General features: G+C 40.0%; 2 protein-coding genes across 3 annotated transcripts; one reads left to right on the top strand and one right to left on the bottom strand.

Moving 5' to 3' along the window:
* The first annotated feature begins 1,024 nt into the window (after positions 1 to 1,024).
* Positions 1,025 to 6,482, top strand: LOC118405702 (SET domain-containing protein 4-like). The gene is made up of 12 exons (XM_035805328.1): positions 1,025 to 1,192; positions 1,877 to 1,942; positions 2,603 to 2,698; positions 2,844 to 2,881; positions 3,067 to 3,155; positions 3,379 to 3,672; positions 3,898 to 4,042; positions 4,254 to 4,440; positions 4,592 to 4,694; positions 4,931 to 5,011; positions 5,350 to 5,467; positions 6,020 to 6,482. The coding sequence occupies exons 2-12, from the start codon at positions 1,879 to 1,881 to the stop codon at positions 6,149 to 6,151; spliced, it is 1,347 nt and encodes a 448-aa protein (XP_035661221.1). The 5' UTR covers positions 1,025 to 1,192; positions 1,877 to 1,878; the 3' UTR covers positions 6,152 to 6,482.
* A 581-nt stretch (positions 6,483 to 7,063) lies between these two features.
* LOC118405701 (N-acetylneuraminate 9-O-acetyltransferase-like) lies at positions 7,064 to 26,252 on the bottom strand. Of its 2 annotated transcripts, XM_035805326.1 has the most exons (24): positions 26,105 to 26,252; positions 24,209 to 24,305; positions 23,758 to 23,878; positions 23,340 to 23,384; positions 23,120 to 23,182; positions 22,955 to 22,999; positions 22,571 to 22,622; positions 21,995 to 22,066; positions 21,632 to 21,722; positions 21,130 to 21,235; positions 20,505 to 20,629; positions 18,433 to 18,491; positions 17,913 to 18,030; positions 17,350 to 17,458; positions 15,326 to 15,415; positions 14,662 to 14,781; positions 13,866 to 14,022; positions 12,467 to 12,526; positions 11,784 to 11,863; positions 11,283 to 11,384; positions 10,497 to 10,637; positions 10,069 to 10,146; positions 9,853 to 9,945; positions 7,064 to 9,438 (listed from the first exon to the last, which is right to left on the bottom strand). In XM_035805326.1, exons 1-24 carry the CDS (start codon positions 26,235 to 26,237, stop codon positions 9,169 to 9,171), a joined length of 2,427 nt encoding a protein of 808 aa, XP_035661219.1. In that variant the 5' UTR covers positions 26,238 to 26,252; the 3' UTR covers positions 7,064 to 9,168. The 2 variants fall into 2 exon arrangements, with proteins under 2 accessions (XP_035661219.1, XP_035661220.1); XM_035805327.1 differs by lacking the exon at positions 12,467 to 12,526.
* Positions 26,253 to 26,348: the final 96 nt, after the last annotated feature.

Below are 26,348 nucleotides of genomic sequence, written 5' to 3'. Positions count from 1 at the left end.
CAGGCCTTACCACAGGCCTCCTGACACCTGTGCTCCCTGGGGACCAATCCTAGGGGTAGGGTCTCCGTGAAGTCTTTGAAACTTGTGACGATGCTTGACAACCCTTCCCGCATCACTTGGAGTGTCTTGACACTTGCCAATTTTGAACTAGAATACCCTACCGAAAGCATGCAGGCTAAATTTCAATATTTCCTATGCATATTCTTAACAATGGGAATCATGGGAGAAAGAGGCTGTCAAAAATCACCTACCTGACTTTTAGAACATGAAAAACTCACATTGGCAAGGTTGTCCGACCTCTGAAGAGTAATTTAACGACAAAAAAGGGAAAAAATTTACGGCGGAATTATATTATACGCCATGAAAACATAGGTGGGAGACCTTTTCACCCCCTTTCACTGCATGTAAACAACACCAAAACACCTAACTTCTAAGGCCTACTGCAACCACAAATATCACTAAAAATCTGTTTTTTCAACACAATATAGAAGCTACAACCCTTGCCTATAAGATGCACCCCCAAAATCCAAACATATCCCAAGAAAAACAATTTTACAGCCACTTTTCCCAACCCTACCTAAGCATTCTGAGGGCACTAAAACTGGGTCATCTGCGCAAGTCCGGAAATACTGACATTTGCCCTGGACGGTAAATATTATGACAGTCGCTCGGACCGCTCAGAAGCGAAGACCAGCTGTGCGCCCAACATGTCTATATTTGTCTCGGCCTCTGGCTATCAAAGGTAGTCCTGGTCCTGGGTCTGGTTTACCGTCTCAATCAGTGTGTGGTACGGGATGATCCATTAATGATGGAGGCAGAGGGACCACGCTCATTATTGCGTCGTTAACTTTAATATAAAATGACACGTATATACATATAAACTTGACTTGCACACACATCTCTACAGCAGAAGTACACGAGACAGATGAGAACTGAATTCAATCATATTCAAGTTGACTTGTACGCTTGCCAATAGTACTGCACCTGTTATCGAGGGCGCTACACACTACTAGTAACTTTACAAACCGGTGCATCCGATCGCCAACTCCTGGTCATATATACAGCATACCATACAACAGCATCAGCGATCCCTTACACTAACAGAAACGATTCCTCCCGGCTGAACTGCCTGACGGTGTATGTTCAGCAACTGCGGCTATTAGTGGATTTAAGTGTGCAGGGCAACAACGAGGTAAGGGTTCAAATAGCAGCACGTATATGTTTATTCTAATCACATTCATGGGCGTTTAATGTTGTCGCCAGTTATGTGCCTTTACCAGTCATGTATTGTGCTCTTCGGGTGACAGATTGTTTACTGTCCATAGATCTATGTGGTTCTGTACTGTGAGCATATACTGTACACGGAGAGGCAATATACAATGTTCTGTGCCCTGGGTGTTAGCGTATTTTCCACACCAAAAAACAAACAATACATATACATACATAAATATAGATATTATGTTGAAAATACACAGTAACGCTGAAGGGATACGGTATTCTGTTTAAAATACGTGCCACCATTTAAAATTGCAGCACAAAACTACCGGAACCGCGTTTAGCTGGCGACCCGTGTCCAGAAATAGCCCTGGTCGGGTCAGGCCCAAATATGTTACTGACAGAACTTTGACGTGTTGGTGAGTTATAACAAACTGTCTGGTGGACACAGGCCAGACTGTTCACTAATAGCTGACAGCCTGGTTAGCAACACGTCACGCTATCGGTGGTAACAACAACGCGAAATTAAGAACGGCTGTGAAGTCTCGTGTTCGAGTGACGTACATGTAAGTGTACAACGATCATCTGAAGTTAGAGGGGAATATGTAAAGTACTCGCGATCGGTAAAATTTGAAGCCATTTTCTCTCTCTGAAACTTCAGCCATGGCAGGTAAGCGGGGCCGGACTTGGAGACGCAGAAGGCAGCGCAACAAGGAACACCGACCGGGTAAGTTTTTATACGTTTATGAAATGCATGTTATGTTTGGCTTTGTTGCTGATTATACCTCGCATGGGAAAAACTGTATGTGATCTGCAATATTTTGTCATGTTATCATATTATTGTATATCGTCATCGTTATTTGAGATGTTAAAACTATTGAGGCAGTACGGCGACATGCTTCCTAAAGTCATAAATTCAAAAAGATATATAACTTTTTCTCATCCTACTTTTAGAGACACACCCAAAAATAAACAGACTTGGTACTTACTATGCTAGATATGACATTGAATAATGGTTAAGCTGTTGACCAAGTATGTGACCTTGCAATATCATATATCATATACCATGCACAGCTTAGAATAGCAATAAATCATACACAAAGGTTACGACTTCCGGGTTCACTATGTACATGGGAACATGTGTGAGGCAGGTCTAGAGTCTCAAGGAGAGTTCTGCACCTACTGCTGCACCTGCATCTATTCCAGTGAAAACTTGAAAACCTCTAGAAAGTGCTGTCGTTGGCCAAAGTGGAAAACAAAATTTATTCATTTTTCCCTCAAAATGTGTACTGTAAAATAATAATAGGCAAAAGAGAGAGAAAGAAGTGAACAAAAATGATCAACTTTGTCCCACTACTTAAATGCCATTCTTTCTTACTGATTACAGTATCTCTCTGTCACGAGGAACACTACATACGGTTCTTCCGCTTCTTGAAGAAGAACGGACTTGATGGATTCTTTCTGCGACCCGCTCTCTTTCCAGGTAAATCACAGATGTTTTTATGATATATTGATAGTCTGTTCGCGGTACCTTGTAATTGGATGGCCCCAAATCATGTCAGACTTTTCTAAATTGTCAGACGTTCTAAATTGACTTTTGCTGACGTGATTTGTCTTTCCTCTTTTAGATACCGGACGAGGTCTTATGGTACCACGGAAAATCAAGGTATTTTTCTTTCACATTAACATCCACTCATCGAAACTCCTGCATTTCAAATCATGCGTTTTTAAATACGGTAACTTTATTATTCAAGCAATTATCTTTACTAAGACACTACGATCAACCACATTTTAGTAACGTTTGTACTAAGCAACAACTACGGAATTGTGTTCTTTTTCTTTTTATCTTAGCGAGGACAGACGATGATAAAAATGCCCCAACACATGATACTCAGCACCAAGACGGTTCTAGACTCGGTGCTGGGACCTTACATCGAAAGGTAAGCTAGTTTGGTAGCCTTTCGGAGCACTGGCTGTTTCATGAAAAACATTTTAATACTCATCAGTGATTATGGTGTTGAAAGCAGCCGAAAGAAAACTTAACCAAGCTGTCTTTTTCAGTCTTTTTCTTGTCGTCTACAGTATTCTTATTAAAATCTAAAATAGTGAACGTCGTCTTTTTTTAAGTCTCTCTCTACTGATCTCTTTTTCCCCGAACTGCAGTGCGGAACCTCAGCTGACTACTATCCAGGCCATAACCACCTTCCTGATCTACCAGAAACACATAGGCGAGACCTCTTTTTGGAAACCATATTTGGACATTCTTCCAAACGAATACACGCACCCGGTTTACTTTGGCGAAGAAGACTTTCTTTATCTTCCCCATTCGTTAAGGGCTAACATTAAAGCCAAGAAGCAGGAATGTATAAAGAGTTATGAAGAACTGAAGCCTTTCTTTCCAAGTCTTGAGCCGTTGTTGCCGAACTGGGAAGGCATCTTCACGTTTGATGCTTACAGGTAAGAATTTTCTTCTTCTTTCATTAACTATAAGAGGGAAATGAAAAAAAAAACTTTGAAAGTTTCAACAGTACATACCAGGCCATGACAAATATATGCAGTGAGTTGCTAGATGTGCTCTGTGCTTTCGAATGAGGCAAACTTTGTTTTCCCTTTTTCCCTATTAATCGATTTTCATTCAGAGTTTCTTATATATCTTTAATGATGAAAAGCTACATTTTTCAGATGGGCGTGGTCCACAGTGAAGACCCGGTCTCTGTACGTGGACGACAAGGGCAGCACCGTCCTGAGAAACCTGGACAAGAGCGGACTGGGCGTGACCTCTCTCGTTCCCATGGTGGACCTCCTGAACCACTCCCACAGTGCTCGGGTCAGAACCTGTTTTATGATTGGTCAGTTAGGAGTACCGTAGAAATTGTCAATTAGATGGTCATCAATTGCTCGAAAGAAACGAACGAACGAACAAAAATTAATATCACATTGGAAATGGTATTCCGGGAGTTTGTCACAAAAGCATACAATTTAAACAAAGATTATAAGAGATTTGTAATATGTTAAAAATGTTGCATCTCTTTTACTAGACTGGTTTGCTGATCAAGAAATCCTGTAAGAACGGGGACTACTTTTATACGGTGACGGCGGAGGACGACTACAAAAGGGGTGACCAAGTCCTGTTCTGCTACCGCCGGGCGGATAACCAGACGTTACTCCTAAACTACGGATTTGTTCTTCCCGACAACCATCTAGACACGATCAAATTCTTCCTCGGTATGTCTAGATCTATGCATTTTTCTGGTGTCTTTTGTGCTGCAATTATCAAAAGGAAAATTGTGCATACTCTTCTACATGGCAAATCTACTTACTGTACGTCTGTGAAATGCTGCATGCAGTATATAAACTTTCACGGTGTTATTTTCAGTAAAAGACATCATTGGAATCTTGGAGCTGATGAATTTTGAAGAGGAAGATCCAAAATTTCGGCGGAGAAAAGTACTCCTCATCGCTACAAAATATACAGCAAGGTACATTTCATCTTTGTCCGAAGTTCAAACTCACTAAATTACTTCACCATCCTATCGGAAGCTATGGTTGATACGTTACCGTCTTTACTCCTCACATGAAGGCCTACAAAACTCATAGCTGGGCTTGTAACATCCCTAAGATCACAACGACAAAAGGATTGCGGTCTTTGTACCTTATGCTGGATAGTTCCGATTATACATTGTATTGTACTAATTACTTCTCCAACCGTTCCCAGTGACCTGACGTGTGATTACCGAGGCGTTTCCAAGACGCTCATGACTGTGATGAGAATTCTGGTCTGTGATTCAGAAGACAGGTCAGGCCCATGTATACATCAATCACGTTAATATTTAGGAGCCGGTCACATATGTCGTGCGATCGTCATACTATCGCAGAATGGGGACGTTCTTAGGATAGCCGTACATGTGTCCTGCCTTCTTACGGAAAAGGCTGTCTTAGATCCTTGTCTGTGGTTGGTTGTTACAGCCTGCTTGAAATTGATACCAACAATACGTTAGCTTGTGATACAACAGAAACTTCCCAATTACTGCTCTCTCGTGATTAACATTATATTTTCTGTAAGAATTTGGTTCTCCTTACAAATGTCTCTCCTGATAAATAATCCTCTAAATAGCTGTAATTTTTTTTCCTCAGACCGTTATTTAAGAGAGTCCTAGCGGATGACCTACCGTGGGACCATCCGGTATCAGTCCAGGCCAGAAGTCTAGCACAGGAACTACTGGAGAGACGGCTCCTCTCGTACGGGATAATGGTAAGATATCCGTTATACACTGAAATCCTAGCATTCTGTTATCTGTCAGGGAATTTGATAATTTTTAGTGTTCTACAGATAGCCTTTGACTACGGCCCTTAATCGTAAGGGGGTGCTGCGGCACGCTGATTAAGTTTTTAATCAATGCAACTGGCCGAACGACGTTTTAAAACAGCAAATTGAAGAGAAAGTGCCAATTATTTGTATCTAGATTACAAAAACTCAACTTAATATAGTATTTGTCCGTGCAGCTACAACCTGGCCTTGGTGCTGAAATACTTTCCGATCAACGCTAGTGAATTATGAAGCAGCAACCTGTCCTTTGTGCTGAAATACTTTCCGGTTCCTTTGACAGAAATGGACATAACTATCCAAGGGCGAGATATACTACCTTAACTCTTGTCCTTCCAAGAGCTACAATGTAGCTTTTCACACTGCATGTATCTGTGGGGATGGGTTGGAGTTGTCCTTTAAAACATGACGAAAATTATAGGATACAGTTGTTTTGACAGTATGAAAATTCTACGGGTCACAATATTCCGTTATTTTCAGGACGATGAAGCTATCCTAGCGGAGTCCGACACTCCCGTCAGACGCCTGGTGGTCGCCATGAGGAATGAAGAGAAGAAAATTCTTCAAAAGGGCCTTAAAAGCCTGACAAGGAATAACGAGATGCACAAGTAATACTTTGGAAACCAAAAATCGATCTGCCTAAAAAAAGTCTTTAAAAGACCTGTTTATATCCATGTTGCATTTTTGACAACTTACTCTACGTTTGCTTCTATGATACAGAAGCTGATTTTAGGAAGAAAAATAATAAGTGTTGTGGATTGTTAAAAAAATAATGTCAAAGGATGACATGATCTGCAGATTTGATGCTTTTTTTTTACACACAATGAATAGTTCATTTACAATTTATATACTGGTGTATCTATTTGATTGTAAGATTAGTGTCTAACAGTTGCAAAATTCACACAAAACTAAACAAGGTTGTATTTTACACAACCTGTTGTCTTTTACCTCATCAGTAGCTATAATGTATGTGGAGTAAAGTTCAAATTTGATATCCATCTTTTTGGAATGTTACCACAAAATGTTTGTTGCTCCTTTGCATGACAAATTGAGACATTTACTTACTTGCCATTGCCTGTGAATCCATGTGAATTTCATAAAAGAATGTAACATTCTTTGAAATTCTATGGATGATATTTCAGAAGGGCTAATAGGAGTATACATAGGAACCCTTATGCTACAGAGGCCAGGAAAAACTGTATGCCAGCTGAGTGCCATAGAAATACAGCAAAGGTATCTGTATAGCTGCTGTAACCACCCTACCAACTTTGCAGGCCTGCAGCGCGGCAGCAGCTGGTTATATTACACTGAAAGATACCTGGCTGTAAGCATTGTATTTTTACTATGAAGCTATCTATTGAGAATGCCCCTAACGTATTTGGTGGCAACAAGCTGCACTCTACAATAGTTCTTGGAAAACAGGAATTTCTCTAAATCATTGAACCAAGTTATAAGAAAATATAAAGAAAACAAGATGGCACCATCTACTCTGGAAGTCCCACAATGAAAGAAATTAAAGACAGCTTTGTAAGTAAAATTTGTTTCTGTTCCTTACAAGATCAGTTACACCCTCTTGTGTATTCACACTTAACACCATCATTCACATTATGTAGCTTACAACCTGTGTTTAACATCCTGATTGTTCACACAAGATTCAAGAGTGATCATATCATATTAAGTACATCATATATACATTCATAAAGCTAAATAGCCATAGCTGCACATCACTACTGTCTCCAATAGTATAACATATTTCTTCCACCTTACAGTCTAACAACATACACACATAAATACACAAGTTTGCTACATAGAATTCATACCTTACATATAGACACCATATATATATAATATCATACATATAAATAAACTATACAACTTCATAACATTGGTGTCAAACAAATCTCCATATTCTGAGGTAAGGAACCTGCACCAGAAAAAATTATACAAGGTAGCAGAATTTTATAAACTCTATAGGATAAACAAAGAAAACCTAAATCACGGATTATGGAATTACCATTATGTAAAAGTGGTACTAAGACATCTACATGTACATCGTATATACATTCATACAGATGTATCACATCGAAGTATCACATAAGGCAACACATTTCCTTAGCATATTCCTAACTGATTATGTCTACAATTATCAAATACCACAATTCATAGTAATGGCACCAAACTTCTAGAAAATCAATGAAAGGAACTTTGGATAACCTATTTAACCTGACTGCTTGTGCCTGTACATGTACATGTGCCATAGTCTACATTTATTTCAACATTTAGCCATAATGAGTCCTATTGTAGAGGCTTCTTAATTTTGAAAAGTGGGCTATAGCTATTTCTCATAGCAGCAACCATGGCACATGTATTGTACAGCACAAATTTGTAACATGTGATCATACAGCAGCAAAAACCTAGGAATAACTTTAACTTGATACAGTTCTAACATAGCTCCAACTTCTTAAGAAATCAGTTCTGATCTCAGGATTATAGTATTCACAACAGTTATAACTAATCACAATAATGTTGAATAGCAGCACCCCAAATTTAAGTACTAATACAATTGTAACCTCAGTAGAAGAAATGGAAGAAATAGCTGGAGCGGTCATACTCTGGCAACCAGACGAGCCTCACAGACGTGGTCACCCTTCCTTGACACTTTACTCATGGAGGACACAGGTCTTTAAGTCAACGAGCTCCACTCTGTCATGCTGGACAGGGCTTTGTGGAAAGCATGGTGTAACCTCTCTACAAAGGATGAACTGAACTCACAGTAATGTTTGTACAGCAGTACCAACCTAGGAACAGCACTACTCCAGCTATAATCTAGCTTCCAAATAATCCTTGAAACAGCTGCAACCTGCTTGTATTCTCCAACTGACATAAAGAATAGCACTGGAACAGCTCCCACCAATTCTTCAGGACAGCACTAGCAGCGCAGTAGTTCTTGTGTTGTAGTCTATTTTCTATGTACTGTACAGTAGTGCCAACCTAGGAACAGCATTACATCAGCTGTCATCTGGCTTGCAGTGACACAGGGAACAGCACAAGTGCTGCTGCAGTCTATTTTCTAAGTACTGTACAGCAGCACTGCCTAAAGAACAGCATTACAGCAGCTGTAGTCTAGCTTGCAGATGACAAAGGGAACAGTGTCGCACTGCTGTATACTGTACTACTGTAAATGTAGAAATGTTTGCGGTGGATAAATGTTCACGGTTTTCGTGGTGACCACTTGACCGCGAACTTAAAACCACTGCGAACATTTTTCTATTATGGTTTTAGATTGCAGTCTATGGTGTTACCGCAAAATTTAAACCACCGCAAAAAGTCATTTTTCCCGCTACCGCGAGATTAAATCCCCACAAACTTAAATGCATTTACATTATCTTGTACAATGGACCAAATGAATAGCCTGAGCTAAACAATTTCTTGCAGAAGACCTGCTGTAGCTTGTCTTAGCAATGACTCTATAGCTGAGTATCTTCAAAGTGACTTTACAGTTGCTGTACAGAGAGCTTGTCTTTTGAAGAGTCTGTACAGGTAAGGTAAGGCAAGGTACAGCTAGAAGGTTGTCTTTGAGTTTGAAGTGTCTATACATTTTATCACATAGTTAGAACAAAACAGCATCACTAGAACAGCTGTATCTTGTCCCCAAAGTGTCCGTACAGCAGCATTACACAGAGGAACAGCACAAATATGATCAGCCTCTGCAGAACAGTGTTGAAGTCCCTGGGGACTAGTGTGGTGGCCAGAGTTCCGGTCACCGCTGAGATCTCGTGTGCGATGCAGACAAAGATGAAGGAAGTGACCAGCATGTTGAGGGTGTGGTGTCCTGGTATGACCACAAGGACGCCTTTGGTGTCCGCAGCTAACCAGATGTGATACTGCCCTATAAATAACTGGAAGAGAAAATTGTAACATGATATTGATGTTTATGATGTTTCTAAAATTGTTTCTCTGTCTATTATCAAAAGAAAACAGCATCCTTAACCCATTACGCTCTATCTCTTTCCCTTGGGTATGTGTACATGTATGTGTGAATTTCATAGATAAGGCTACATGCAATAAAAATAGTTCAACCAATGACCTTGTGTTACATTTTTGTGTATTAATCGCAACATCACTGAAGTTTTTTCTAGTCCTTACATCATCATTGACATTACTAAATCAGACTGAATGTGTACATCAGTGCTTTTGTATCCATGACATCACATATTCCAGAGCCAAAGCTGTGGACATGCACACAGATCTGTCAATACCATCTTTATTTACAGTACTGACATGTAAACACAGTGTTGAGGTCATCAACCTACCTCTAGAGAAATCTTGCCAAACCAGGCAAAGAATGTGCTGTAACGTGACCTCAGGTAACCTGGCACATTTCTTACAAGGATAAAGGAAGTGATCTGTGGGAGGAAAAAAAGAAATTTTTATTTCATTTTTTTATTTTATTTAAAAGGGCAGAAAGTGACGAAAAATCACCAAACAGCAGAAAAAAGTTTAACATGTAGAAAATGTTGACGACTTACCGGAAGGAAGGATATATAAGGGTGAAGTCTGTTACACTCCACTTTACTGCTACAAGTGGTCATAAATATAGTGTAACCCTGAAAATAGACAATGGGACAGATTGGTATCAAAATACATGAATGTGTGGAACAACGTATAAAATTGATATTCAGACACAAGGTATTATACTACACGGAAAAAAGAAGTCTAAATCAACTTTATCTGGAGCTTCTTACATTCTCACAATACAACTCTTTTCACTATAAATACGTGTACTTCCAATTCTCCATGTAGCCTACTACACCAATTCTGCCTTACATGCTGCCACTCTGTAATATTCAAATTCCAACATCAACTGATAACAATAACTCCATTTTGAAGGAGGTAAAACTGATTTCTTTAGAATTAACTTACATTACACATGTACATCAATTTATACAGTACTCACCAGTGTGATACAGACTGACAAGGTGACGATCAGGTAAGTGACACAAGGGGTGAAGAGGTTACCATGGAAACTGTCGTCAATAATCTGCAGCTTTTTCAGGCCCAGGTATGTGAAAGCAAAGAACATGCCATAGGACACCGCCTGGGGGAGGAATATCATTATCAGCAAGACTACATGTAAATGCAGTTCTGTAACTTGCAACTTGTTCATTCCAGGATTTGCAAAATCTGGGAATCACCAAGGCAAGGGATTTGTCCCAATCTGATCTGCCAAATCTAACTTAAGTATCAGGATTAACCCCCTCCCCTTAGAGATGGAGCCAGAGTAGCCTGACAAAAATCGCGCCCTTAACGGCTGGCCCTACGATTGCCGCCGCTCTAGGGGAGGGGGTCATTAAGCCCATCCAGCGAGAGCTTGTGTAAACACAGGATAGAGCCAGAGAGTCGATACCAAGATATGCAAATCTGGATCAATTCTGTGCCTGGGTGAATACTGATTTGTGATAACTGGTATGAATGCGGTCTTCAATGAAAATTATAGATACTGCAGGATTGAATCCTCAACCCTGTATTTTGACACACACAGTACATACATATCTAAGTTAAGTGAATGGATGCAGGAACATGTCATAAAAACTGTGACCAACTTACAACATTACAATATAACACAATCAGTTGTATTGTGTACCAGCACATCTCAATCATCATTGTCACTGTAACAAAACTATGATAGACTAACTGGGAAAGTTAAAAAAAAATGAAGAGTGGACCACAGTTTAAAACTTACATATCTGTCCAACTGCCACCTGAACCACCACTCTCTAATGGAACCTTCCAACTGGAACAGCTGCACAGCTGGCCACCAGGAGAACAGCGACTCAAACAGCACCTGTACAACAAGGGAACAGCAGTTACAGTCCATTGGATACTGTAATTTTCTTCATCTTTGTGTTAGTAAAATGCGTGTTAGAACCCAGAAGCCTACATGCAATTGTGGAATCAAGATGTGGGTGACACATACACTTTGGAATCATGTGGAATCACCATGTACACATGTACATATACATGTAGGTGACACACACTTATGCAAACACATATGCATGCATGCACAAACATACTGAATACACAGTCATGTATGGTGGGCTGGTTGACGGTGTGCCAGATGATGGCATGTGACTTGATGGCTTGCCATGTGATAGCAGTCATCTCTCAGTAAGACATCTGGAGCCGCATAGTTCCAGTTTAGAACTTTTCAAAACCAAATGTTAACAATGGGAAGTGCCCTTACCTGCATGGAGGCTAAGAGGGCGATGATCCCACACAGTACCAGTAGTTTGAACATCATCAGCACGAAGCCCGAGCTGTTGTCTGCACAAACAATAAACAACAAACACCCGTGTTTACATACAAAGTTGCATCACAACGTCGGAGAGATAACGTGAAAAGCCTCTTGAAAGGTTTATATTTTGGGCTCCTTGAAATGATTTTTTCGGAACACGGGGGAACCTACATGTAAATGTACATACAAATGTACATAGCACTGAGACATGGGAGAGGCTGTTGGAAAGTATAACACAGGATTACTTGAGGAATGATCTTTATAGGAAACATTGGGGGAAGGGGGGTGTTCACATTTGGATATCTCTGGAACAAGGGTAATTCCTGGTATTGGTTTTGGTTGGAAAGAGGTGGCTGTGGGAAGGAATGTCTTATAGGGGGTTGGGGCAAGGGTATCCAATTCAGACGAGGTCTGGTTGTTGGCCAGTTACTATCCTTGGACAATAGAAGTGCAGCAGTGACCACTGGTCTTCAAGGGTATGTAGACCTACATGAATACTACAGTTATAACTTTATGGTATTGAATACTGCTACATACATTGTGCTTTTAATCATTGGTAGGGTGCTCAGTGCCACTGCGAACAGGGACTAAGGATTAATAGTTTGAGTGACTGATAACATTGTAGAACTGACCAGTGGCATTGAAGGACAGCTTTGCTGTACAACCAGAAGCTTCAGGCATGTTGGCGGCGCCTGAATAGTACATGTTCCAATACGGCACGGAAAACAAAGAACGGAGAGTGTCAGTCAAAATAACTCAAATCTTCACACATAAAAGAAAAAAATAAAATAATATGACTGTCAGTATTGATTGCTTGCAAATGACACATTTCTTATTTGATGTTGGTTGATTAGTAAAAATCCTTATTAATGATATCATTACAATAACATTCAAAAAAACATAACTGTAAGAAACTAAAAACTTACAAAAAACAACAAAATATACCAAATAAGTTATTAGTGTCCTGTCTTTGGTTAATGTCTTCCTTGTGCTGTACATATTCAAAGCCACTTTTCCATATTTTAGGATAGATGCTCCCTAGTCTGATTTGTTTATTGCTACTATAAAACGCTTAAGTTTAGAACAGAGAAAGTGCAGAGAATTTTTATGTGCAGATAATTGGAGGCTATCTATGGGAAAGGACTATATGAAGGGAATAGAGTATCAATACTGTGGACTCTGGAACAAAATGGTACGGGGACTTCATTGCGGATAGTGCATATAACGAATTGGATATATAAGAGGCTGTCTGGGACAAATGATTCAGGAACAGATAGTGGTAGAGACACTTACAAATATTGTGTGGTAGCCTATTCAAAGTAATAAGAGGATACATGTGCTGTATAGATCTACACTTATGAAGCATAGCAGCATATGGCATTAAGTGTTCTAGGGGTAACAGACTTTATCAAATGTACATATTTGTCAACAGTTTGATGGTCAGCTTTAGCTCTAGTGTCAAATGCAAAACTTGTATATTAGGCACTATTGACATAACATGCATGGCATCCTCCTCATACACATTTATGATATACACAACTTACAGTACTCTCCTGTTATACATGCATGCCTGCACCCTTGGCTATCATCATACTGTAAATCTTGAAATGTTCACGGTGATTTTATTTCCCCTTATTACCTCTTACAGCAGTACAAGAACACTGCAAATGTGTTGCTGTTTTGAGTTTCCATAGAACTCTTTCAACTGGGAAATTCAAACAGCAAGAAAACCTCCTTTTTCTTTCCTACCTTGAAAAGAAATCCATTTTTTAAGTAAAGACATTTACACCAGCAATTTCAGGGCACTTCACAAAAATGCTGTATATAACCCAATAAGCAAACCGTTTATAAAATACAAAACACTGTCATACCTACCATACTTTGCCATACAGCAAAAGTGGTGTATACCACGAAACCATGCACTACAACACGAAACCATGCACTACCAACTATCTAATTATGATAGGGAAACACCATACACTACAGATATAGTGAACTACTATATGCCACGTCTTAGGTTTACTAGCGTACCTCCTGAAGACTTAGCGGTGACCCTGGGCAGGACGGCCATGGTGCCATAAACCACAAAGAACCAGAAGGTGACCAGCGGCACGAAGTAGTAGAACTGGTACGGCCGGTCCATCACCATGCACAGGAACACCACCAGGAAGTTCAGCCGGAAGTTCACCTGGAAAACATTTGTAAAAACATCAATCAATTTCTCTAGTTAAGTGCAAGATTCTAATGCAAAAGTGGGAATAGATGGGTTAAAAAAACACAAGAGGGACTTTGGAGACACGGTTAAAAATACTTTTTTGTTCAGATATGCTTCACTGGACAATCTGTTTTGGTTGCCAAGTGCTGCTTGAAGTTTCTACTTGCAATGTTTAAAATTCAACAAGATGTTATAGAAATGATACACAATTGTATAATTAGTGACTATGGGTACTTTACAGGCTCTCTTTGTAATTTGATCATATCTAAAATTTCTAGAACACACATATTAGTAGTAGTATCTAGTGTTTGACACCCTGACATTGAGGCAACAGTTGGCTAGTCTTCACACCAAGTTTCCAGGCAGCACTGTCCTGTGGATCCACAATGGTTAGTCTGCACACTTTGATGTCCTGACACACTGCAACCAACATTTACTTGGTCTACCCTAACATCTGTTGTCTGGTAACTGCAACTTGGCAATAGTGTTCATGCAGTCACTGGCTCTTTCTGTCACTGGTTGTGCCTGTTACTATAACTGTATAACCCTCCCCTATTCTCCTGAAAATGTCTCTGACCTTCTTACAACATAAGGACCCTGGGAACTACCCACCTGACAGAGCCTGACAATGCCGTAGTCACCCTTCATCCAGAAGTAGAAGAAGTGTCCGTATCCAGTCTGGAACAGGTACATGGCCACCAGGATACGGATGTGCATGTAGATAGGGAGGTACTGGGGGGAAAAATGAGGTACATGTACAGTTGTGTAATGTAGCATCTGTACTGCATGGTACAATACATTTGCATGGTAAGCATAAAAGAAGACACAAACTAGAATACAACACAGCTTATTCCATATCAACACAGGTAGACCCATAGGGGGGCTGGGGCTGAGGGTAATGCGGAATACTGTGTATTGTATTCTTTACTTGTCATACCAGCCACTGAAAATACACATTTCAATGCAATTTTGATGCACCAGAAATTTAGAAATTTTGGCACCCTCAGACAGAAAATTACATGGGACATCAATTCCAACACCATAATCAGGTATTTGACAGCATTTTTGACAGAATTAAAACTATAAAAATGACGAAAATGATGAAAATTATCAAATCATCATTCTTCATGCATTGGTAGATGGTAGATGGTTGAGGCTTGTGTGATACTGTAAAACATTACCTAGCCCAGATTATCTGTATCAAACATCATCACAGCAAAGGTATGACATACAATAGACAATAGAACAGAATGCACAGTATACAAAAATTCCTTACAGAGCTGGTCCCAGTGTAGTGGTAGATGAGTATAACCAGCTGCATCCAGCCTTTCCATTCATCTGTCTGATCACGGTTCAAGATGGAAGTCTGGAGGAGGGAGAAATTCATGACAAAAACACACACACACAAATGAATGTTTTTCCCTTTTTAGAATTTGCTACTTTCGTTAGGCCTTTTCTGGAATCAGGTAAAAAAAGTTATTCTTTTATAACAATTCTATAAAGTATCTCTTTTTTTATGTTTTTACAACTACTGAAGAAAGACATGTTGAAATTCTTTGATACTAGTTCTTTAATGGCTGCATGTCACAAATTGACACAGAATGTCATACATTTATATAAACTTACAATTTGTCACCTTAAACAATCTTGCCATTAATTCAGATTATAACTTGAAAGTTCATCTGTGTTGGTATAAGTCATTCTTGAAATAGTTAAACTGTAATTTCCAACACCAAAATTGGACTCACCCAAATTTTCGACTGTACAGCATCAGTCTTTGTCAAGGAATGAACAATCCACTGCTGTTGTGACGTCACGTTATGTAGATAGAACACGTGACTCAGTAAGCAGTGGATTATAGGTTGCAGGAAGTCTAAGTGATTTTGCAGAGGTTAAAGGAGGACCAGACCTTATCTGATCGCACTACTTTGAAACCAGAACAGTTGGCTGATCTACTCAGAGTGTGTCTCAATTGTACTTATTTTGTTTATGATGGCATCTTCTACAAACAAATACATGGAGCGGCGATGGGATCACCTGTGTCCCCCATTGTATGCAACCTCTACTTAGAGCATCTAGAACAACGTGCCCTCAGAACTGCCCCCCACCCCCGTCTGTGGTGGTACAGGTATGTTGATGACACCCATACCAAACTTAAGAAGACGTACGCAGACGAGTTCACAGATCATCTAAACAGCCTTGATCCTGACATAAAGTTCACATTTGAGAAGGAAGAGAACAGATCCTTAGCCTTCCTTGACACTTTGACAACAGTTCAAGAAGACGGGTCCCTGCGAGTGACAATCTACCGCAAACCTACTCATACTGATCAATATTTGAACTTCCAGTCGGAACATCCGTTAGAACACAAAGTAAGTGTTGTACGTACCCTTTTCCACAGGGCGGAAACAGTGATAACTGACCCTCAAGACAAACAGAAGGAGAAACTTCACATTACCCAGGCGTTGAAAACGTGCGGATACCCCACATGGGCCATAGAGAAGGCCACAGCACCCAAACCCCCATCACCCAGTGATACTACACAGAACAACGCCAGCAGAGGGAAAAACAGGGGAATTGTTGTGCTTCCTTACGTGAAAGGTGTATCTGAAGGACTTAGAAGAATCTTCACCTCACATGGGATAAAAACCTGTTTCAGGCCGGCGAATACTCTGCGCAACATCCTTGTAGCACCTAAAGACAAAACCCCTAAAGAACAAAAGTGTGGTGTCATCTATCATATTAAGTGCCAAGGACAGAACATTAGGGGCCCTTGTACAGAAACCTATATTGGGGAGACTGAAAGATCACTTAAGACCAGGTTCCTTGAGCACAAATGCAAGAGTTCAAAAACCTCAGAAGTTTCCCAACATATACACATAGAATCGCCGGGTCATTCAGTGTCACTAGACAAAGTTGAAATTTTGGACACAGAACCAGACTTTTTCGCCAGAGGGATTAAAGAAGCAATCTACATCCGGGCTCTACAACCATCCCTGAACAGAGACGGTGGGCGCCATAGACTTCCTGCAACCTATAATCCACTGCTTACTGAGTCATGTGTTCTATCTACATAACGTGACGTCACAACAGCAGTGGATTGTTCATTCCTTGACAAAGACTGATGCTGTACAGTCGAAAATTTGGGTGAGTCCAATTTTGGTGTTGGAAATTACAGTTTAACTATTTCAAGGATTAATTCAGATGTTGGTTTGGGGCCCAGTTAAGCTCTTATCAATTACTTAGTTTTGTGCTTGGTTATAACAAGGCTTTAGGTGAGTAGGAAATGTATCAACTAACCTGTTTGGTGTCAGAATGGAAGAATAGACCAACCAGAAGTACCCAGACAAATGGCACAAAGAACTGCAGATGGGTGTAGTGTTTGTTCTCCTTCATAAAGAGGGGTGTTCTGGAAAAACAACATGGGATATATTAGTCCAACAGATGTGATCACTGCCTCTGTAACATTTGAGCTGTTAAACAGATAGAACTTGGTGAGCATTGGATCATAAGTTGAGTTGCAGAAAGTTTACAGCACCTGCCTCTGTTATAGAAGGTAACATGTAGTTGTAAAGTCATTATGTAAATGGATTTTTTTCCTCTTCAAAAAGTTTGGTTCTATAATCCACCGCTCACCAAGTCACGTGTTCTCTCTGCATAACATGGCGTGGCAGAAGCAGTGGATTGCTCATTCCTTGACAAAGACTGCATTTGTTCATTGGAAAATTTGGCTTAATCCAATTTTGGGTTGGAAATTACCCTTTAACTGAGTATCAGAATGATTCTTACCAACAAAGATGAACTTTCAAGCTGTGTTGATACAAGTGTTAACATATAACCTACCACATTTATATTGTACAGACCTGTCACACAGATAGAAGTACGCCATGATAACCCCAAACTTGGCGAGGGCCACAAGTGTGGTTCTGGCTATCTCTGCAGTACTCTTGGTCTTCTTCTGGTTCTGAGCTGTCTCTGCATCTGTGAAAATAACATTACTAATGGCATCAGAAACATTATAACACGTAGTCACAGGCATGTGCTTGCCATATTTGTAGTGTTTTAAAAGCTTGGAAATTCATCTTTGAATTCACCTTTGAGCATTTGCTCTGTCTTCTATTGCTGCTGCATGTACTATTATTTCAACTGCAAATGCAAAGATACTATGAACTCTTAATTTTCCTCTTACAACAAATGCATTACATCAATTAATTCAATGACAATAAAGCCTTCTATATGTATGTGTCCAAGCATCGTTTAAAGCATATGATAAAAAGGAACTCTTAGTGAACATGTACAATTTCTTGTTTAGGAAGCACCACTGGACGTGTCTTGCTCTATGAGTGCCCATCACCAAAAGATAGTACTGATGAAGGACCTTACCTTCAGACACAGATGGTGTTCTTCCTCTGGTCACAGAGAACAGCATAGCTCCTACCATACTGGAGTAAACAACATGCGTCATGTTTGAGCAAATGTCACGTAGAAAAGACATTGACATACACAAGCTATTGCCATTTGAGCCACAGCATTTCTCTTCCTGACAAATCTTACAATCAAATTTTGTATACATGTACACCTGTAAATGTACCTAACATGCTAGGTAGTTTACCTAGTCAGTCTGCTATGGTAATCCTTTGGTACCAAACTTGCATTGGTTACAAGAACAGGCAGCAGGGAGAGGATTAAATGCCTGTGAATAGACAATCTAAAACAGCACTGTACTGGCAACACAACAAAGGAAAAGGAAACCAAAATTAACTTGGAGGCACCTGAAGGAAGTGGAAATGCTTGCCCAAAACCAGCTTGAATGGAGACTGCTTGCTGCCTAATGTGTCACTAGACATGGAGGATCTAAGGGACCGTACAGCATTTAGCGAGGGGGGAGGGCCGGTCGCCAGGGGGGGGAGGGCCAAGCAAAAAAATCTTTTGCCAGGGGGAGGGCCAAGCAAAAAAATTTTGACTTGGGGGGAGGGCCAAGCAAAAAAAAAATAGCTTGGTCTGCCAGCAAAATATGTCCCTTAAAATCCAAGAAACGGCGTTTCAGAGGGTAAAGATTTCAAAATTTTTCTGGACCTCTGCAAGGGATTGCCCAAGGTTGGCGCTCGGGACACAGTGAAAATGCGAAAGGGAGGGGGCGGGGCTTATGCATGACGCCCTCGAAAACCTTTTTCACTTACAGAAATGTTATTAAACTCTAGATTAGTCTGCCAGCAAAATTTATTCCTGTCTTATTGCCCTCAAAATGTAAGAAATGGCATTTCAGAGCTCGAGGGTAAATATTTGCAAATTTCCCTGGATCCCTTTTGACGTGACCGGCCTCGCGCCTTTGGTGACCGACATCGTGATAATGTGTTTGGGGGGATTTAATTTTGTATTTCTAAATTAAAATGCCATTAAAGTCAGCTTTGTTTGTCAGCAAAATATTTCCCTCAAACTGAAGGAAATAGCTTTTAAGAGGGTCAGGATATCAAAATTTTCCCGGACCTACCTTGCGATTCTTCGTGCCTTTGGCGCCCGGACATGGTGTTCGGAACGTCGTTCTCAAAAACTTGAAACCCTCGGGGTTTTTTTTCATAGAAATGTCATCTAACCAGCAAATTTTCCCATAAAAAAAACTTAAAGCAATGCAGGAAATCGTGGCAAAAAAGCGTGGCATTTCTAAAACTACCGGTAGTAAAAGATCTCCTGCAAGTCTGCGTTGTCACGCCCGCCGGCGGCTAGAGAGAGGCGACAGGTCTATCCCGCCGTGGGAAAATCAGCGTCACGCGTCGGCGCCCCCCTCCCCACTACAGTTTTGGTTAGTCGAATCGTGCTGTCGTTTTGGTTTTCATTTTTCCCCCCGATTTACCGTAAGTTATTACCACCACAGAACCAAGAAAAAGTCCAAAATATATGTAAATTAAAAATAGTTTCCGTCAAGCCGATCAGGCCCGCGAGCTTGCAATACGTAAATTTAGGGAGCGGGGCGCGCGCCGCTTCGTGGCGCAAATCTACTAGAAATTCAGATACAAATGCTTTTTAGGTGTTGTTTTAATATCAAAACAATGAAATAGCTTCTATAAAGCAAATATTTATGCCTCTATGAAGCAGATATTTATCCCTCTATTAAGCAGATATTTTGAGCCATTCTGTTTTCCTTTTTTTACTAGGGGTGAGAGATCTGCTTCTCGATGAAAATCATGAAAAAGTATGACGCAAAGCACATTTCCAAATGGGAGCGCAGTGTTTTATTGGCGTCTTGAATATTTTTTTCAAAGTTGTTAGGAGGGGGAGGGCCAAGCAAAAAAATTTTGACTTGGGGGGAGGGCCTAGCAAAATTTTTTTTACCTAGGGGGAGGGCCTAGCAAAAATTTTTTGACCCGACCCTCTGGCGACCGGCCCTCCCCCCTCACTAAACGCCGTACGGTCCCTAAGTCTAAGTAGGTTTAGAGGGATAAACCATCAATACTTACCAGAGACCAAAGAAGACCCCCGTGGCGACCTGCAGTAGTGATGGAGGTTGGTAGGACTGGCAGCAGGACCCGTCTATGGGTCGGAGTCTGTCATTACAGAACAGGTTCAGCAGCAGGGACAGGTGCTGGGTGGGAGTGAAACATGCTCTTGGTTCACTTACATTTGTACAATATACACTTAAGTACACAAATGTACACTAGATGTATCCATACATGTAATAGGAAGGTTGGCATCAGTTGCTATGCCAGTTTGTATTAAAACTTATAAATGCTCTTTTGTCATCATTGACACAAGGAATAAGGGATAATTCTTATAACAGAAGAAAAATACAGAAGTTAAAAGATCAGTGTCAGACAATGTACTGCAGCTCCCCCTGTTAGTTCTTTTGAAAAATGCAACTAGACAGGAAATCACAGGTTGTCTTCCATGACACCTTTACCATTTATACATAAGCTGTCTTACTGGCTAAAAAATTGTGAAAAGCAAAAGTTTCAAACATACACTGTGTAAATAGCTAACCCTGGAAACACTGTACTTTTTTTAAATTCCTTTATTGACTTGTATTTGCAGCATGCACAGGCAGCCCCCAACTACTCAAGTAGTAGCAGAAAAAACAATACTCACCACATCCAGTGCAGGTTCCCCCAGATGCAGCCCATCAGTGGACACATGTAACAGTTCAGAGGCTGCCTGGTGAGTGGACTGTAGGATACCTACATGGCTGCCACCACTGCACAACAAGAGGTTGTTTTTGTTAACATCTCTTAACTAGATATGGGGTCGTGTGGTGCAATGGCAAGGTGTTTGAACAGAACCCAGAGGTCCTGGGTTCAAATCCTATCATATCACTGACCTTATGCATCATACAACTCTGGTGGAAAAGACTACCTAGCTTTGGTTAGGGACATCCCTCGGGTAGGACATTAAATGATGGTCCAGTGTTCGAGGACAGCCACACCCCAAGCATGTAAAAAACAAACTGCTACACTTAATAAAAAAACATGGTTCCTTCCTGGTGTGATTGGCTCAAACATACATGTACAGTTGGTATTAGGCTACAGAATCTACAGCATGTTTAATAACTAACCCTATCACAGATTAATCATTTGCAAAACATGATACTCACAGAATCTCCATGGCAATGTCATTGTAGCTGTCAATCTGGGTGTTGGTGATCATCTTTCGCTCCTTACTCAGCTGGGTGTTGTTCACTGGGTCTGTAACATGGGATGATACAATAAATACAGACCTGTTCACACTTAACATTTTGTACATACATGTAGTGTTCATGTCCACTAACAGATACACAAATGTATTGCTGTTTTTTGCTTTTCATGAGTGTGACATAGTAATGATAATAATGATACAATATATATTGTTATTAGAGGCAATAGAATAGAGAAGTAATGAAATGAAAGAAAGATAGAGCAATATGATGTTTACATGCGTAATGAGAAATCATCAGAAATACTTTCAAAACATCCAGTACCTTGCAGCATCCAGTACACATCAGTTTCTATAGCAACCTCCTCCATCAATGGTCGTAGCAGAGTCAGGTTAGCTGAAATAAAGGATTTACTTTATTCTAAACAATTAATACTGTCAAATATTATATACATACAGTGTATCTATAGAGGCTGGCATCAGGAAGGATATCCGGCCGTAAAAAACGGGTGTTAAGCCCTACTGTATCCAAACCGAAATGGAAAGTTTCTTCATACAGACAAAGGCACAGGCAGTGCCCGTAACAGTCACCGACAAGCAGCCGGTAGTGTCGCCGGCTTGGCTAGCTTGTGGGTGCGGAAGGTAGGGTCCAGCCATCGAGGCAAACCATGAAGTTGAAGCCCAGAGCTGGACTCACTGGACAGACCAGCCGCATGGAAGCACAGTGAGAAGACTATCCGACTGCTGCCTACCCCGGTGACAGGGATCCCAGCAGCAGTATAATCAAAATTGGATACGACGTATCTATAGAGGCTGACAAAGGTATCGTGTTTTGGCTTTATTTAGTTTCTAAATTGTAGTTTGCATGGCTCCAAATAGACCCTTTTAAAGGCATGTTTACCTTGGTACTCTGATAGGGCTTTTCCACTGGCATTCATTTGCTTGATGGTCCACTATAAGGGAGGAGAAAACAGTTATAACTCACTCTGTCATGTACATGTAGACTTGATAACTACAGCTAATCATGTCAAAAAGCAGTGTAACGGTTAATTCAATGTACTAGTAATATAAACAAACTACTACTGTGTGCTTAGTTTTACCAGTTATAAGTAAATTCAGACAAATCTTTAAAGATCCCACAGAAAGCAAAAGAGCACTAGATGTACTTACTACTGCTTAAATGTCATTTAGAGCTAACACTAGTAACAGATTCGGTGTGACAGGGGCATAAGTAAGTGTCACCCTGATCACACTTCATGTACATGTAATACTTATGTGTACTTACTGCTCCAGATCCTGTGATGATGATGCTAGGCTTCTTCTTCTTGCCCTAAAGTAACAAACATGAGCACCAAACTTCAACTTACTAGAACATTGGAACAAAATCTAGGAATAAAACAATGAAGAAACCCCACAACTTGTGTTAGTAGGAGGATGCTTGATGCCTTACCTCTTTCCATTCCCTGAACACTTTCTCCATGGACCCATTCACCATTGGCTGCCACAGGAAATTCTACATGGAACCAATGGAAGAAAACATGAGATGCAGGATTGGACAAGCAACAAATCCAGAATCATCATGTGCATAACTCCTACATGTATAGATTTCAAAAATATTTTGTGACTGTTGCTACAGAGAATCAGATAGTGTTTCTGTTGATTGAACTTACCACAGAAATGCCTGTATCATCTTCATTGTAGACAATATCTTCATGCTGAAAAATATATACAAGATATATAACAAAACTGCACATTCTGAGCTGGTAATTTTCACATTGTACAATGTTTATCCCTACATTGTGCAATCTACAAGCTGTGGAAGGACTCAATCCCTATGTACAGTAACTATCAGAAAAGTGCAAGTGGGATTTGAACATTTACAAACAACAAGTTTAGATTTCTAACTCCTTTCTGTATGGTACCAAGGCATGATTACCAATTACTACATCACAGCCTACTTCACAGCTACAGAAATTTTTCTTCATAAAGATTAACCTCAAACTTGCAAAGGAATGGAAGGATAGAACCTTAGTAACAGCTTACAAGCCACCAACTTGGAGCACAAGTATATCTACATGCTGTATCTACCTGTTTTCCCTCCTTCACTGTTGAAACACTGATAGTCTTGACTAGTTTGAAGTACAGCTGCCTCTGTCGTGAGTCTCCCACAAAGGTAAAACTTTTCTCTGATAGGCACTTTCTCATATCGCTGAAGAGGAAAGATTTTCTCAATAAATTTGTTGAACAATACAGCAAAATACATCAATGTACAAAGAATTGTCACAGTAATAGAATTTACCAGTGTTAGTTGGTTGATAAAGGTAACCTACCGGTAGATGGCTACCCCCATTAACATTGTGTAAAATAAAACAGGCTGGTATGTTATGCCAAACAGCGGTTATATCGGCTATATAGATACAGATACAGATACAGGCTTGCCTTCTGGCCAATATACATTTATGAAGTAGCTTAAAAAGTAGCTTAAGAAACAATACCGGGTACATGTATGTACTAGTATTTTTTTTAGACAAGACCTTACATTTTGGAATACTTGTGCAGCATACATCCTTCTGGCTGCCATTTCTTATCAGCTGCTAGGTGTCCTCGTGACAATAAATTGCTGCAGGTGTCACCTCCTGAGAAGATAACATCAGATGAGTACACGTACAGTTATCACTAACAAATGCATGCAACCTCAATAACTCTGACATTAAAAATCTGTTTTATGGCTGAAAAGGGGGAATAGAAATCACATCGTCATGATAATGACTAAGCTGTTATTGTTAACAACTGTATGTACACATGGGTACAGAAGAAATAGAACAAAGATTCAAGTGAATGAAAATTTGAAAGACTAGGGATCAAATTTCAGACAATATGCATGATCAAGTTTATTCATGTAAAAACATATTTTATGTGCTGATTATTAAAGTCTTGCTAAGTAACAGCTGAATTGGGGCACAATGCTTTAAAGCCTGAACTTCTGAAGTATATGTAAGACTGACAGAGAATGATGACAAAGCTTCCTTTATCAAATTCAGAGCCAAGAAACAGATGTGGAAAGTAGACCTGGTAACCTGACCTTTGACTCTACATATCTACGTTGTCCGGACATGAATTCTCGACTACGTGACTAAAAAGCACAACAACAACATTAATGACAATCCTTGATCAGCAAAACAATCCTTGGCAAACAACTTGTTTACAGATGGCTTCAAAACAGATTGCACGAGAACGGAAGCTTCTGTCTTTGCCCTGTACTTTTACGCCAACCTGACATTAAGAATTCCATTGCATGTGTACTGATACTATGTACAAAAGGTCTCTGTGACAGGTATATAGCTTGTTCTTGGATATAAAACACAATACATGTGAATACCTTTGCTTTGAATGCCAATGTTTGATTTACCACATGCCTTCAAAGCCAAGTTGTGTGCAATTTATGAACAGTGCAGATTGTACAAAGCTCTTATATGTCTATAAAGCTTGCATATTATAAGATAGACTATTGGCTGAGCAAAGCAAAAATGTTTCACACTTAAAAGGATCATTGCAAGAAATTGAGATTGTGTGCATCACTGCATGGATACTAGATTATTTTGTGCAATGGAAACTTTTAAGCTTAAACTGTACTATAACACTCAACAGTGAATAAACGTAAACATTTGACTGAAGCAGAGGCATTCTCAATAGATAACTTTGCATAACGGTTGCAGCTAGATGTGCAAAGGTTAGGTGTGACAGGTAGTTTAGCGTAATGCATTTATGCTGCATGTTGGTAAAGCTGGTGTGTTATGCCAAAGGGTGGTTATACTGATTATACAGATACAGATCTTCAAAGATACACAGAGCAAGGAGGTTATATCCCATGTGATGTAACCTCCTTGCTTAGAGCAAGCAGAGATGGCTGACTTCACCCCCTTTACCCTGAGTGCTTTATGAGTTAAGGTAAAAAAAAACAGAGACCAAGGAACATCACCTGTGTCTACTGGGACACCGTTAAACAGACAGGCAGATATGCAAAAAATAATATTTTTCTTTACTCTCCTGGGGTTAAAGTACTAATGTGACCTTGGTACAAATATCAGTCTTTGTTCAACTGTCAAGGCACACAAATATGGTGACGTCTGGTTTGTTCAACATCTTGGACATCCTGTTATATAGTGTTAACGTTGCATACAACAATTTATTGATTTTTAAATCGATCGCTCACATTTAACAATGAGTATGAAATTTCCATACATTATCTGTTTGTTTGTTTGTTTGTTTGCTTCTTGTTGTGGAATGCAGCCCCTTTCCACCTGCCTTGCTATTGGTTGTTCCACCTGACCGACTAGAAAATCCAGTTGAAGCAAGTGCCATGTTGGCCAAATAGTCTGCAGACAAAATGACATTCTACGACGGTCGGCTTTCAAAGAAATGACATCAAACTTACCGTTGTTGTATACCCGTGTTCCGTGGATGATTATGAACACTGTGGCCACGGCAAAAGCGAGTTTTTTGGCAGTGTTCATGTTGGTGTAGTCCAACGCGTTTTCTAGCTTCCAGGTGTTCATAATAGCCGCCATGTTTGTTACCGCAAAGGAACGAAGAGTAGTAAGGAAAGAATGTAATCTCAAAAACGACAGTATCAGCAGATTTTTAGGAGAATAAAAAGTTTAATAATAACTTTATTAATA

Source organism: Branchiostoma floridae, chromosome 18 (genome assembly GCF_000003815.2).
Source record: "Branchiostoma floridae strain S238N-H82 chromosome 18, Bfl_VNyyK, whole genome shotgun sequence".
Taxonomy (NCBI): Eukaryota; Metazoa; Chordata; class Leptocardii; order Amphioxiformes; family Branchiostomatidae; genus Branchiostoma; species Branchiostoma floridae.
Note: the sequence above shows the minus strand (reverse complement) of the source record. Positions and strands in the feature narration are given on the sequence as shown.